The following is a 15,732-nucleotide window of genomic DNA, read 5'->3' as shown; positions in this document are numbered from 1 at the left end:
TTACATGTAATCTGCTAATATATTTGTTTATTTTCTGTGCATATACATTTCGTTCGTATTTACTTCTTTCTTTCGTGATCGGAAGACGATTATTAAAAATACAGCTGTAAATTGAAACCACTGTAGTTGCTTATCGTGAGCAATAAGTGGCAACAATGTCGGGCGACAATGAATTCAAGCGATTGACACATTGCCATGAATACACTTGATAACTGCTTGCAGACTTCCAATGGACATTGTTTATGTTTGGACTGTTGAAACAATAGCAAAATAAAGGGTTGGGCAACTACTCTTTTGTTTAGGCTTGGGAAGAACAATGCAAGCTTTTTACAAATAATTTCAGCTGGATGTACGTTGGTGGGCGGGTGTTGAGAGTTACTGGGCGGCCGTAAAAGTTGATGGGCGGGCCGCCCGCCTAAAACCCCTTGTGGAGAACACTGCGAGGTTGACATGCTGATGCTTCCTTCTATTTACCTGGTTCGGTTATTGAGATACGGTTTTTAGAATATACAAGGAGCCATGTGCTCATGCATATTAATGAGGTTACATAATCATAAATGATATTCTCTTATATGAGTTAATTTTTTTGGTAGATGTCTTCATTATGGCACTGGTTGCATGTCTTCTTCTGCAACAGTGTTTCAGATATGACAATTATGCATATTAATGAGTTCACATGACCATATATGGTCATCTGTTATTTTAGCCAAATCTCTTGTTTAACATCATCATAATAACACAGGTTTCATCTTCCTACCTGCAACAGTGCTTGAGATATAACAGTTATGCATATTAATGAGTCCACCTGACCATATATGGTCATCTGTTATTTTATTCAAATCTCTTGTTTAACGTCATCATAATTCAGCAGGTTTCATCTTCCTAGCTACAACAGTGCTCAAGATATAGCAGTTATGCATATTAATGAGGTTAGAAGCCCCCACCCCATGGGCCTGTAGCCACACGACCTAGCCATGTGACATTCAGGGAAAAGAATGCGACTCTTGAGTAGAATTGACATACACAATTTCAGCCAAACCTGACCAATACAACACATGAAATTGCACAAGTTTCATTTTCACATAATCCAAGATGGCGGCCAAACCACATGACTTATCGAAAATATATTATTTTTCTCATATGTAGCAATGTTCAGGCATGTTATATTCAAAAGCAGCAGTTAATTGGTTGAATCACCTCTGAAAAACAAATGCCCAAACTTTTGATCAATTTTGCCTAAAATCCAAGATGGCGGCCAAACCATGTGATTGATCTGAAATCTTTTTTAGGTTTCTGAAAGAGTTTGATATAGTGATGCCATGCAGCAATAGTGAACGTAATCCCTCTAGTGTGGCACGAGTAAAAAACTACTTCCTGTTTAGAAGAAACCCAAAATGGCGGCCAAACCATGTGACCAATCATAACAATTTTATCAAACGTAAATGAGCTTCATACATAGAAGCTAAATACTACATATGAGAGCATTCTGCTTGGTTGTTCTGAAGAAGAAGATTTTTAAGTGTTTTTTGCCGTTTTTAGGAAAAACAAAATGGCGGGAAAAGTCACATGACCGCTAATGTTTTTATTGCTTATATTTATTACACATGAGTTGTCCTATATACCATAACAAAATCTAGACGCCTAGACCCTCAGAAAGTGGTCAAACAGCCACTTCCGGTTTTATTTCAATCCAAAATGGCTGCCAAACTAATTGACCAATCACAATTCTGAAAGCATGTTGCACCAGTTCACATTAGGGACTATCAGTATAGAGCATTATCAGATCATTCCATTAAGCGTTTTTCTCAAACGGCTTGACGAAAAAAGTTACGGAAGAAAGAAGAAGAAAGAAAGAAGAAAAAACCGGACAATAAGAATAGGGGCCTCGCCCTTCGGGCTTGGGCCCCTAATTAAAGCCGCAAGCGGCGTCACCGGGGCCCAAGCTGACAAGATTGTGTTTCATAATTAATGAGGTCACATGTTAGACAATCAGGTAGCTTGAATTATCAATAACATGAGGTCAAAATGAAGTTGGTACCATGTATTTACCTGGTTTGGTTATCAAAATATGGTTTTCAGGACATATAATGAGCCATGTTCTTATGCAACAATAATGAGATTACATAATCATATATAGCCATTTCTAATGTCAGTTACATCTTTCATTCAATGTCTTCATAATGACACTAGTTACATGTCCAACTCCGCGACAGTGTTTTAGATATGACTGCTATGCATATTAATGAGTTCACATGACCATATATGCTCATTTGTTATTTTAATCAAATCTCTTGTTCACTTTTGTCATAATAACATAGGATTCATCTTCCTAACTGCAACAGTCTTTAAGATATAATGGTTATGCATATTAATGAGTTCACATGACCATATATGGTCATCTGTTATTTTAATCAAATCTCTTGCTCACTGTTGTCATAATAACACAGGATTCATCTTCCTAACTGCGACAGTGTTTTAGATATGACTGCTATGCATATTAATGAGTTCACATGACCATATATGGTTATTTGTTATTTTAATCAAATCTCTTGTTCACTGTTGTCATAATGACACAGGATTCATCTTCCTAACTGCAACAGTGTTTGAGATATAACGATTACGCATATTAATGAGCTCACGTGACTATATATGGTCATCTGTTATTTTAATCAAATCTTTTGTTCAATGTTGTCATAATAACACAGGATTCCACTTCCTAACTGCAACAGTGTTTGAGATATGACAGTTATATATATTAATGAGCTCACATGACCATATATGGTCATTTGTTATTTTAATCAAATCTCTTGTTCAAGGTTGTCATAATAACACAGGATTCATCATCCTAACTACAACAGTGCTTGAGTTATAACAGTTATGCATATTAATGAGGTTAGAAACCCCCACCCCATGGGTGCACAGCCACGTGGCCTAACAGAGTGCTATTGGGGCAAAATGATGCATCTGATGACACAAATGCACATACAAAATTTGAAAGAATCAGACTAATACAAAACATGTAGTTGCATAATTTCTATTTTCACAAAATCCAAGATGGCGGCCAAACCACGTGACTGATCAAAATAATATTATTTTTCTCGCATGCAGCTGAGGCCAGGCATGGTAAATATAAAAACATCTAGTAGATTGGTTGAATCGTCTCTGAGAAACAAATACCCAAACTTTTGGTCAATTTTGCTTAAAATCCAAAATGGCGGCCAAACCATGTGACTGATCTGAATTTTTTTTTAGGTTTCTGAAAGGGCTTGATACACAGATGCCATGAAGCAAAATTGAAAATATTCCCTCAAGTGTTGCCAGAGTAAAAAACTACTTCCTGTTTAGAAGAAATCCAAAATGGTGGCCAAACCACGTGACCAATCGTAAACATTTTTTCAAACATAAATGGGATTCATATATAGAAGCTAAATACTACATATGAGAGCATTCTGCTTGGTGGTTCTGAAGAAGAAGATTTTTTAGTAGTTTTTGCCGTTTTTAGGAAAAACAAAATGGCGGGAAAAGTCACATGACCGCTAAAGTTTTTATTGCTGATATCTATTACACATGAGTTGTACTATATACCATAAAAAAATCTAGACGCCTAGACCCTCAGAAAGTGGTCAAACAGCCACTTCCGGTTTTATTTCAAGCCAATATGGCTGCCAAACTTATTGACCAATCTAAATTCTGAAAGCATGTTGCACTAGTTCACATTAGGGACTATCAGTATAGAGCATTATCAGACCATTCCGTTCAGCGGTTTTCTCAAACGGCTTGACGAAAAAAGTTACGGAAGAAAGAAAGAAAGAAAGAAAGAAGATTAAAGCCGCAAGCGGCATCACCGGGGCCCAAGCTGACAAGATTCTGTTTCATAATTAATGTGGTCACATGTTAGACAATCGGGTAGCTTGAATTATCAGTAACATGAGGTCAAAATGAAGTTGGTACCATGTATTTACCTGGTTTGGTTATCGAAATATGGTTTTCAGGATATATAATGAGCCATGTTCTTAATAATGAGATTACATAATCATATATAGCCATTTCTAATGTCCGTTACATCTTTCATTCAATGTCTTCATAATGACACTTGTTACACGTCCTGCTCTGCGACAGTGTTTTAGATATGACTGCTTTGCATATTAATGAGTTCACATTACCATATATGGTCATCTGTTATTTTTAATCAAATCTCTTGTTCACTGTTGTCATAATAACACAGGATTCATCTTCCTAACTGCAACAGTGTTTAAGATATAATGGTTATGCATATTAATGAGTTCACATGACCATATATGGTTATCTGTTATTTTAATCAAATCTCTTGTTCACTGTTGTCATAACACAGAATTCATCTTCCTAACTGCAACAGTGTTTAAGATATAATGGTTATGCATATTAATGAGTTCACATGACCATATATGGTCATCTGTTATTTTAATCAAATCTCTTGTTCACTGTTGTCATAATAACACAGGATTCATCTTCCTAACTGCGACAGTGTTTTAGATATGACTGCTATGCATATTAATGAGTTCACATGACCATATATGGTTATCTGTTATTTTAATCAAATCTCTTGTTCACTGTTGTTATAATGACACAGGATTTATCTTCTTAACTGCGACAGTGTTTAAGATATAATGGTTATGCATATTAATGAGTTCACATGACCATATATGGTTATCTGTTATTTTAATCAAATCTCTTGTTAACTGTTGTCATAATGACACAGGATTCATCTTCCTAACTGCAACAGTGTTTGAGATATAACGATTACGCATATTAATGAGCTCACGTGACTATATATGGTCATCTGTTATTTTAATCAAATCTTTTGTTCAATGTTGTCATAATAACACAGGATTCCACTTCCTAACTGCAACAGTGTTTGAGATATGACAGTTATGCATATTAATGAGCTCACATGACCATATATGGTCATTTGTTATTTTAATCGTATCTCTTGTTTAACGTTGTCATAATAACACAGGATTCATCATCCTAACTACAACAGTGCTTGAGTTATAACAGTTATGCATATTAATGAGGTTAGAAGCCCCCCACCCCATGGGTGCCCAGCCACGTGGCCTAACAGTGTGCTATTGGGGCAAAATGATGCATCTGATGACACAAATGCACATACAAAATTTGAAAGAAATCAGACTAATACAAAACATGTAGTTGCATAATTTCTATTTTCACAAAATCCAAGATGGCGGCCAAACCACGTGACTGACTAAAATAATATTATTTTTCTCGTATGCAGCTAAGGCCAGGCATGGTAAATATAAAAACATCTAGTAGATTGGTTGAATCGTCTCTGAGAAACAAATACCCAAACTTTTGGTCAATTTTGCTTAAAATCCAAAATGGCGGCCAAACCATGTGACTGATCTGAAATTTTTTTTAGGTTTCTGAAAGGGCTTATTACACAGATGCCATGAAGCAAAATTGAAAATATTCCCTCAAGTGTTGCCAGAGTAAAAAACTACTTCCTGTTTAGAAGAAATCCAAAATGGTGGCCAAACCACGTGACCAATCGTAAACATTTTTTCAAACATAAATTGCATTCATATATAGAAGCTAAATACTACATATGAGAGCATTCTGCTTGGTGGTTCTGAAGAAGAAGATTTTCAAGTGTTTTTTGCCGTTTTTAGGAAAAACAAAATGGCGGGAAAAGTCACATGACCGCTAAAGTTTTTATTGCTGATATTTATTACACATGAGTTGTACTATATACCATAAAAAAATCTAGACGCCTAGACCCTCAGAAAGTGGTCAAACAGCCACTTCCGGTTTTATTTCAATCCAATATGGCTGCCAAACTAATTGTCCAATCGAAATTCTGAAAGCGTGTTGCACCAGTTCACATTATGGACTATCAGTATAGAGCATTATCAGACCATTCTGTTCAGCGGTTTTCTCAAACGGCTTGACGAAAAAAGTTACGGAAGAAAGAAGATGATGAAGAAGAAGAAAAAACCGGACAATAAGAATAGGGGCCTCGCCCTTCGGGCTTGGGCCCCTAAAAAAACCGGACAATAAGAATAGGGGCCTCGCCCTTCAGGCTTGGGCCCCTAAAAAACCGGACGATAATAATAGGGGCCTCGCCCTTCAGGCTTGGGCCCCTAAAAAAACGGACAATAAGAATAGGGGCCTCGCCCTTTGGGCTTGGGCCCCTAAAAAAACTGAACGATAATAATAGGGGCCTCGCCCTTTGGGCTTGGGCCCCTAAAAAACCGAACAATAAGAATAGGGGCCACGCCCTACAGGCTTGGGCCCCTAAAAAAACCGGACAATAAGAATAGGGGCCTCGCCCTTCAGGCTTGGGCCCCTAAAGAAAAAAGAAGAAGAATTAAAGCCGCAAGCGGCGTCACCGGGGCCCAAGCTATCAGACGAATTATGTAATTAAAGTGGTCAATGAATTGCCATTAAAGTACTTTGAATGATTTGTACAATGAGGTTGACGTGCCGATGGTTCCTTCTTTTTACCTGGTTTGGTTATCGAGATATTTTTTTAGAATATGCAAGGAGCCATGTGCTTATGCATATATTAATTAGTTCACCTGACCATATATGTTCATCTGTTATTTTATTCAAATCTCTTGTTTAATGTCACCATAATTCAGCGAATTGCCATTAAAGTACTTTGAATGATTTGTACAATGAGGTTGACATGCTGATGCTTCCTTCTATTTACCTGGTTCGGTTATTGAGATACGGTTTTTAGAATATACAAGGAGCCATGTGCTCATGCATATTAATGAGGTTAAATAATCATAAATGATATTCTCTTATATGAGTTAATTTTTTTGGGAGATGTCTTCATTATGGCACTGGTTGCATGTCTTGTTCTGCAACAGTGTTTCAGATATGACAATTATGCATATTAATGAGTTCACATGACCATATATGGTCATCTGTTATTTTAGCCAAATCTTTTGTTTAACATCATCATAATAACACAGGTTTCATCTTCCTACCTGCAACAGTGCTTGAGATATAACAGTTATGCATATTAATGAGTCCACCTGACCATATATGGTCATCTGTTATTTTATTCAAATCTCTTGTTTAACGTCATCACAATTCAGCAGGTTTCATCTTCCTAACTACAACAGTGCTCAAGATATAGCAGTTATGCATATTAATGAGGTTAGAAGCCCCCACCCCATGGGCACGTAGCCACACAACCTAGCCATGTGACATTCAGGGAAAAGAATGCGACTCTTGAGTAGAATTGACATACACAATTTCAGCCAAACGTGACCAATACAACACATGAAATTGCACAAGTTTCATTTTCACATAATCCAAGATGGCGGCCAAACCACGTGACTTATCGAAAATATATTATTTTTCTCATATGTAGCAATGTTCAGGCATGTTATATTCAAAACCAGCAGTTAATCGGTTGAATCAACTCTGAGAAACAAATGCCCAAACTTTTGGTCAATTTTACCTAAAATCCAAGATGGCGGCCAAACCATGTGATTGATCTGAAATCTTTTTTAGGTTTCTGAAAGAGTTTGATATAGAGATGCCATGCAGCAATATTGAACGTAATCCCTCTAGTGTGTCATGAGTAAAAAACTACTTCCTGTTTAGAAGAAACCCAAAATGGCGGCCAAACCATGTGACCAATCATAACAATTTTATCAAACGTAAATGAGCTTCATACATAGAAGCTAAATACTACATATGAGAGCATTCTGCTTGGTTGTTCTGAAGAAGAAGATTTTAAAGTGTTTTTTGCCATTTTTAGGAAAAACAAAAGGGCGGGAAAAGTCACATGACCGCTAAAGTTTTTATTGCTGATATCTATTACACATGAGTTGTTCTATACACCATAAAAAAATCTAGACGCCTAGACCCTCAGAAAGTGGTCAAACAGCCACTTCCGGTTTTATTTCAATCCAATATGGCTGCCAAACTAATTGACCAATCGAAATTCTGAAAGCATGTTGCACCAGTTCACATTAGGGACTATCAGTATAGAGCATTATCAGACCATTCCGTTCAACGGTTTTCTCAAACGGCTTGACGAAAAAAGTTACGGAAGAAAGAAAGAAAGAAAGAAAGAAGAAAGAAAAAACCGGACAATAAGAATAGGGGCCTCGCCCTTTGGGCTTGGGCCCCTAAAAAACCGAACAATAAGAATAGGGGCCTCGCCCTTTGGGCTTGGGCCCCTAAAAACCGGACAATAAGAATAGGGGCCTCGCCCTTTGGGCTTGGGCCCCTAATAAAGCTGCAAGCAGCATCACAGGGGCCCAAGTATATGCCATAAATAATGTCAAATGATACACAATTAGTTTGAATGATTAGTACCATGAGGTCGAAATGCAGTTGGTTCCATATATTTATTTGAGATATAAAGGTTATTAATATATGGTCATCTGTTATTTTAATCAAATCTCTTGTTCAACGTTGTCATATAAACACAGGATTCATCTTCCTATCTGCAACAGTGTTTGAGATACAACGATTATGCATATTAATGAGCTCACATGACCATATATGGTCATCTGTTATTTTATTCAAACCTCTTGTTTAACATCATCATAATAACACAGGTTTCATCTTCCTACCTGCAACAGTGCTTGAGATATAACAGTTATGCATATTAATGAGTTCACATGACCATATATGGTCATATGTTATTTTAATCAAATCTCAGGTTCACTGTTGTCATGATAACACAGGAATCATCTTCCTACCTGCAACAGTGCTTGAGATATTACAGTTATGCATATTAATGAGTTCACATGACCATATATGGTAATCTGTTATTTTAATGAAATTGCTTGTTCACTGTTGTCATGATAACACAGGAATCATCTTCCTAACTGCAACAGTGCTTGAGATATAGCAGCTATGCATATTAATGAGGTTAGAAGCCCCCACCCCATGGGCGTGTAGCCACATGACCTAGCCATATGCCATTCAGGGGAAAGAATGTATCTAAAGAGTAGAATACACATACAAAATTTTATTCCAATCGGACTAATACAAAACATGTAGTTGCATAATTTCAATTTTCACAAAATGCAAGATGGCGGCCAAACCACGTGACTTATCGAAAATATATTATTTTTTTCATATACAGTTGAGGCCAGGCATGGCAAATATAAAAACATCTAGTAGATTCGTTGACTCACCTCTGAGAAACAAATGCCCAAACTTTTAATCAATTTTGCTTAAAATCCAAGATGGCGGCCAAACCATGTGACTGATCTGAAATTTTTTTTAGGTTTCTGAAAGGGTTAGTTAGAGACATGCCATGTCGCAATATTTGAGATTAACGCTCAAGTGTGGCATGAGTAAAAAACTACTTCCTGTTGAGAACAAATCCAAAATGGCAGCCAAACCACGTGACCAATCATAATGAATTTCTCAAATCTAAATCTGCTCCATATGTAGAAGCTAAGTACTGAATATGAGAACATTTTACTTGGCAGTTCTGAAGAAGAAGATTTTAAAGTGTTTTTTGCCGTTTTTAGGAAAAACAAAATGGCGGGAAAAGTCACATGACCGCTAAAGTTTTTATTTCTGATATTTATTACACATGAGTTGTACTATGTACCATAAAAAAATCTAGACGCCTAGACCCTCAGAAAGTGGTCAAACAGCCACTTCCGGTTTTATTTCAATCCAATATGGCTGCCAAACTAATTGGCCAATCAAAATTCTGAAAGCATGTTGCACCAGTTCACATTAGGGACTATCAGTATAGAGCATTATCAGACTATTCCGTTCAGCGGATTTCTCAAACGGCTTGACGAAAAAAGTTATGGAAGAAAGAAGAAGAAGAAGATTAAAGCCGCAAGCGGCGTCACCGGGGCCCAAGCTGACAAGATTCTGTTTCATAATTAATGAGGTCACATGTTAGACAATCAGGTAGCTTGAATTATCAGTAACATGAGGTCAAAATGAAGTTGGTACCATGTATTTACCTGGTTTGGTTATCGAAATATGGTTTTCAGGATATATAATGAGCCATGTTCTTATGCACAATAATGAGATTACATAATCATATATAGCCATTTCTAATGTCAGTTACATCTTTCATTGAATGTCTTCATAATGACACTAGTTACATGTCCTGCTCTGCGACAGTGTTTCAGATATGACTGCTATGCATATTAATGAGTTCACATGACCATATATGGTCATCTGTTATTTTAATCAAATTTCTTGTTCACTGTTGTCATAATAACACAGGATTCATCTTCCTAACTGCGACAGTGTTTTAGATATGACTGCTATGCATATTAATGAGTTCACATGACCATATATGGTTATCTGTTATTTTAATCAAATCTCTTGTTCACTGTTGTCATAATGACACAGGATTTATCTTCCTAACTGCGACAGTGTTTAAGATATAATGGTTATGCATAGTAATGAGTTCACGTGACCATATATGGTTATCTGTTATTTTAATCAAATCTCTTGTTCACTGTTGTCATAATGACACAGGATTCATCTTCCTAACTGCAACAGTGTTTGAGATATAACGATTACGCATATTAATGAGCTCACGTGACTATATGGTCATCTGTTATTTTAATCAAATCTTTTGTTCAATGTTGTCATAATTAACACTGGATTCCACTTCCTAACTGCAACAGTGTTTGAGATATGACAGTTATGCATATTAATGAGCTCACATGACCATATATGGTCATTTGTTATTTTAATCAAATCTCTTGTTCAACGTTGTCATAATAACACAGGATTCATCATCCTAACTACAACAGTGCTTGAGTTATAACAGTTATGCATATTAATGAGGTTAGAAGCCCCCACCCAATGGGTGCCCAGCCACGTGGCCTAACAGTCTGCTATTGGGGCAAAATGAGGCATCTGATGACACAAATGCACATACAAAATTTGAATGAAATCAGACTAATACAAAACATGTAGTTGCATAATTTCTATTTTCACAAAATCCAAGATGGCGGCCAAACCACGTGACTGATCAAAATAATATTATTTTTCTCGTATGGAGCTAAGCCCAGGCATGGTAAATATAAAAACCTCTAGTAGATTGGTTGAATCGTCTCTGAGAAACAAATACCCAAACTTTTGGTCAATTTTGCTTAAAATCCAAAATGGCGGCCAAACCATGTGACTGATCAGAATTTTTTTTTAGGTTTCTGAAAGGGCTTGATACACAGATGCCATGAAGCAAAATTGAAAATATTCCCTCAAGTGTTGCCAGAGTAAAAAACTACTTCCTGTTTAGAAGAAATCCAAAATGGTGGCCAAACCACGTGACCAATCGTAAACATTTTTTCAAACATAAATGGGATTCATATATAGAAGCTAAATACTACATATGAGAGCATTCTGCTTGGTGGTTCTGAAGAAGAAGATTTTTAAGTGTTTTTTGCCGTTTTTAGGAAAAACAAAATGGCGGGAAAAGTCACATGACCGCTAAAGTTTTTATTGCTGATATTTATTACACATGAGTTGTACTATATACCATAAAAAAATCTAGACGCCTAGACCCTCAGAAAGTGGTCAAACAGCCACTTCCGGTTTTATTTCAATCCAATATGGCTGCCAAACTAATTGACCAATCGAAATTCTGAAAGCATGTTGCACCAGTTCACATTAGGGACTATCAGTATAGAGCATTATCAGAGCATTCCGTTCAGCGGTTTTCTCAAACGGCTTGACGAAAAAAGTTACGGAAGAAAGAAGAAGATGAAGAAGAAGAAAAAACCGAACAATAAGAATAGGGGCCTCGCCCTTCGGGCTTGGGCCCCTAATAATAAGCATATCCCATCAGCATGATCCTATCCCTGTGCTACAGCTGCACATGTGTACTTGAGAAAGTAAATGCTTTATGAAGCATCATTGATTTTATTCAAACTGCCGGACCATGGCACCAAATTGCCCACTGTTGCTACACCCTCAATGCCCCAGCGTGTCTTTCATTTGAACACTCATGAAAAAAGAAGCAGAATGACGAAACTTGTGTCACGCTGATAACATGCAACCCTACCCAGCAATTTGAAGACACATGGCGTACCCAGATGGGGGTTCAACCCTCCCAACATGGTAGTAGGATGATAAATAGCAAATATTACATAGATGCAGCGAATATACATGTACAATACTCATTTTATGATCTCTCCATTATTGCAAGCAAAAACATTTGACATCATGGGCTCATATCCAAAGACTTCAAAACATAGTTTGTTTGGTGATTTATCAATATATTTCCTGAATCTTACTATGTGAATTTTAATATTTTGGGGTTTTTGGTATACATGTATATATCATCAAATAGTTTATTAGCTTGCTCATAGTATTTTTATATGCATAGAACTGTAAATGAACAATAATTTCTTTGGAAAAATCACTTGTGCAATACTTGTATATCTATATATCTATCTATTATCTATTTATTTATTCCGATTTTGACAAATCTATATATTTATTTCGATTTTGACATATTTATATATTTATTTCGATTTTGACATATCTATTTATTTATTCCCATTTTGACATACATGTATCTATTTATTTATTCCGATTTTGACATATCTATTTATTTATTTCGATTTTGACATATCTATATATTTATTTCGATTTTGACATATCTATTTATTTATTTCGATTTTGACATATCTATATATTAATTTCCATTTTGACATCTATTTATTTATTCCCATTTTGACATACATGTATCTATATATTTATTTCGATTTTGAGATATCTATATTTATTCCCATTTTGACATACATGTATCTATTTATTTATTCGGATTTTGACATATCTATTTATTTATTCCCATTTTGACATATCTATTTATTTATTCCGATTTTGACGTATCTATATATTTATTTCGATTTTGAGATATCTATATTTATTCCCATTTTGACATATCTACGTGTATATATTTATTCCAATTTTGACATGTCTTTATTTATTCCCATTTTGACATATCTATTTATTTATTCCAATTTTGACATATTTATTTATTTATTTATTTCAATTTTGACATGTCTATTTATTTATTCCAATTTTGACATGTCTATTACATGTATTTATTCCAATTTTGACATGTCTATTTATTTATTCCAATTTTGAGATATCTATTTATTTAATTCGATTTTGACATATCTATTTATTTATTCCAATTTTGACTAACAGAGCAGTCTGAGTTCACCCTGTAAACAGACTGGTGCAATTACCATACAATACATTGAACTTTGGAGGCATTGTAACTAATATTGGTAGGTAACACTATATCCGGGTGGTATATGATCACACAGTGGTGGCAACAGCGTTATCTTAGTGAGTTTCCTGTTGTGGGGGTGCTCAGTGATGAACCAGACATAAAAATAACATAATCACTGAGTCATCAGAAGGTAAACACTCCTGAACTACTGCTTCACACCCACTGGTTTTCAACTCTAAGTAGACATAAACTATGAACAGTCTAACCGTGAACATTGTCTTGACTGCGGTTTTTAATAGAAGACTTCTCATCTTATAATCAGCGTAATTGGTACCCTTCCCTGTTCCAAGACTTCATTTCTCTTCATCTTCAGATCTTGATTGTGTCAAATTTGCTCTCTTCTTATCGTTCGGGGAACATCATCAACTTTTCAAGCTCTGATTAAATCCATAGCGAAGATTTACGCTGTGCTTATTATGATGCTTATCTTCCTGTAAGGAAATCATGATCTTCCAAAACACGGACTGTTAGATTTGATCAGGCTTCTTAAGACGTCAGCTTATAAATTCCTTCTCTGTTGCCTCGTACTTTAAAAGATCAACTGATATGCCTCGTATCTGTCTCAGTATTACTGTCATCATAGTTGTCAATTTCACAAGTGAGAATTACATAGTCGGTCTTGTATTATAATCTGTTTTGGATCAAGCTGTTCCTTTCTCCAGGGGATTCAGTCCATTACTGCTAATATTGCCAATCATCTAGAGACATTTTACAAAAGTAAACTTATTATTATTCCTAAGTAATGAAATTTATCCAAGGTCATTGGTGAGTATTGATTTTCTTCTTGTTGTCTTAACTAGTTGAGTGACAGTCCAATTTATTCACCATTCACGAATTAAATTGTAAAGTTTTTTTTTTTTTTTAATTTAAATCGAAACATGTTGGTAATGGGAAATTATGTTCATTTAGTTAGAAATTATCACAAAAACAATTATTAAATTATTTTTTGGGGGAAAAAATTATGGACTTGTATGTTTAAAAGTTAATCTCCAGTTTTATATGCGTCATTGACCTTGTCCTCATCAGGTGGTTAGGTAGCTCCATACCTCCTTGTCAGTTCATTAGTTCATGCTGTTTTGGAAGTGCCAAAAAATTAGTTAGGAAAGGATATCACACATTATATTCATTATACTTGCATTATTCATGCAATCAGAAAACAGATAATTTTTCAAATCCACAATGTTACAATGGTTTAGATGGCCATTTCAAGAGTCCCTATATTTCATGTTTTTCTCTCACTCAGGAAAATTTGTTTAGTAAAATTAAATCATTCCAATACTGACTGAACATAGGTACTTTGAGTGCTTAATGTAAATATATGACTCAAATAAGGTGATTATGTCACCGGGGTACCCATAAACGTTTGTCAACATGACGCTAATACTTTACCAGAAGGTACTTGGAATGAAAACTGTCACATTTTTCAGAATTCATTCCAATTTTTGATTTATATACAGTTGATAAATTTGATTTATCAACTCCTAGATATCTCAAAACAGGACATAATTTCCATTACCTACAGGTCTTGATTGATCTTGCTGGGAAAATATATATAAAAAAAAAATTACTTTGTGAAAGATGACATCAGTACAGTTTGGCTTGGTCAAAGGTTAAAAATGACTGATTGTCAGGCATCCAGTGACAATGGATGTACATCAGTTCAGAAATAAATATCCTGTATATTTTTATGTAAAGAAAAATAAAGTGTAACTCCCGGGCAATTGGACTTGGACATTATTTCTTTGATAGTGACAGTCGTTTCTTCTTTGACAGTAGCAAACAAACGCTTCGTTAAAGATTTGTACATATCTCCTCCCTCCTAGATGTAAAAATGAAATGTGTGTTGGTGAGGGAAGGGGAGGCTGTAGTGGATGGAGTATTACTGTACTCTGTAAAGAAAAATAAAGTGCAACTCCGGGGCAACTGTGAATTGAACATTATTTCTTACTGACAGTCGTTTCTTCTTTGACAGTAGCAAACAAACACTTTGTTAAAGATTTGTACATATCTCCTCCCTCCTAGAATTAAAAATGAAATGTGTGTTGGTGAGGGAAGGGGAGGCTGTAGTGGATGGAGTATTACTGTACTCTGTAAAGAAAAATAAAGTGTAACTCCCGGGCAATTGAACTTTGACGTTAGCAAACAAACACTTTGTTAAAGATTTGTACATATCTCCTCCCTCCCAGAATTAAAAATGAAATGTGTGTTTGGTGAGGGAAGGGGAGGCTGTAGTGGATGGAGTATTACTGTAAATCATTTAAATACCATGGGTAGAATTTCGGCAATTTCAGGTTTTTATGGCATTCGTGGGGACCAAATTTCACGAATGTCACTGATATGTGTCATAGCATCCCCAAGAAATGTTGACAGCAACATCATTTTGTGAGACAGTGAAATTGAAGCAGTTTACAATAATTATTATTAACAAATACTTTAAAATATTTTATTTTCACTGGAATTAATTTTTG

The 15,732-nt window shown here is 35.6% G+C and overlaps 1 protein-coding gene across 6 annotated transcripts in view; it reads left to right on the top strand.

The window, feature by feature from the left end:
- The window catches only part of LOC100374488 (rho guanine nucleotide exchange factor 11-like), a 212,501-nt gene that overhangs the window by 29,954 nt on the left and 166,815 nt on the right, over positions 1-15,732 (top strand). Inside the window, exon 1 of one of the 6 annotated variants that reach the window (XM_085499203.1) lies at positions 13,992-14,029. The exons of the other annotated variants lie outside the window; for them this stretch is intronic. Coding sequence (XP_085355329.1) covers positions 14,007-14,029 — 23 coding nt within the window. The 5' untranslated portion in view covers positions 13,992-14,006. Of the gene's footprint in view, positions 1-13,991; positions 14,030-15,732 lie in introns of those variants that run through there. 6 annotated transcript variants of the gene reach the window in all.

The sequence above is a fragment of the Saccoglossus kowalevskii genome, chromosome 5 (assembly GCF_978046115.1).
Source record: "Saccoglossus kowalevskii chromosome 5, keSacKowa6.1, whole genome shotgun sequence".
Classification (NCBI taxonomy): Eukaryota; Metazoa; Hemichordata; class Enteropneusta; family Harrimaniidae; genus Saccoglossus; species Saccoglossus kowalevskii.
The sequence above is the reverse complement of the archived record's forward strand: the minus strand, read 5'-3'. Positions and strand labels throughout refer to the sequence as shown.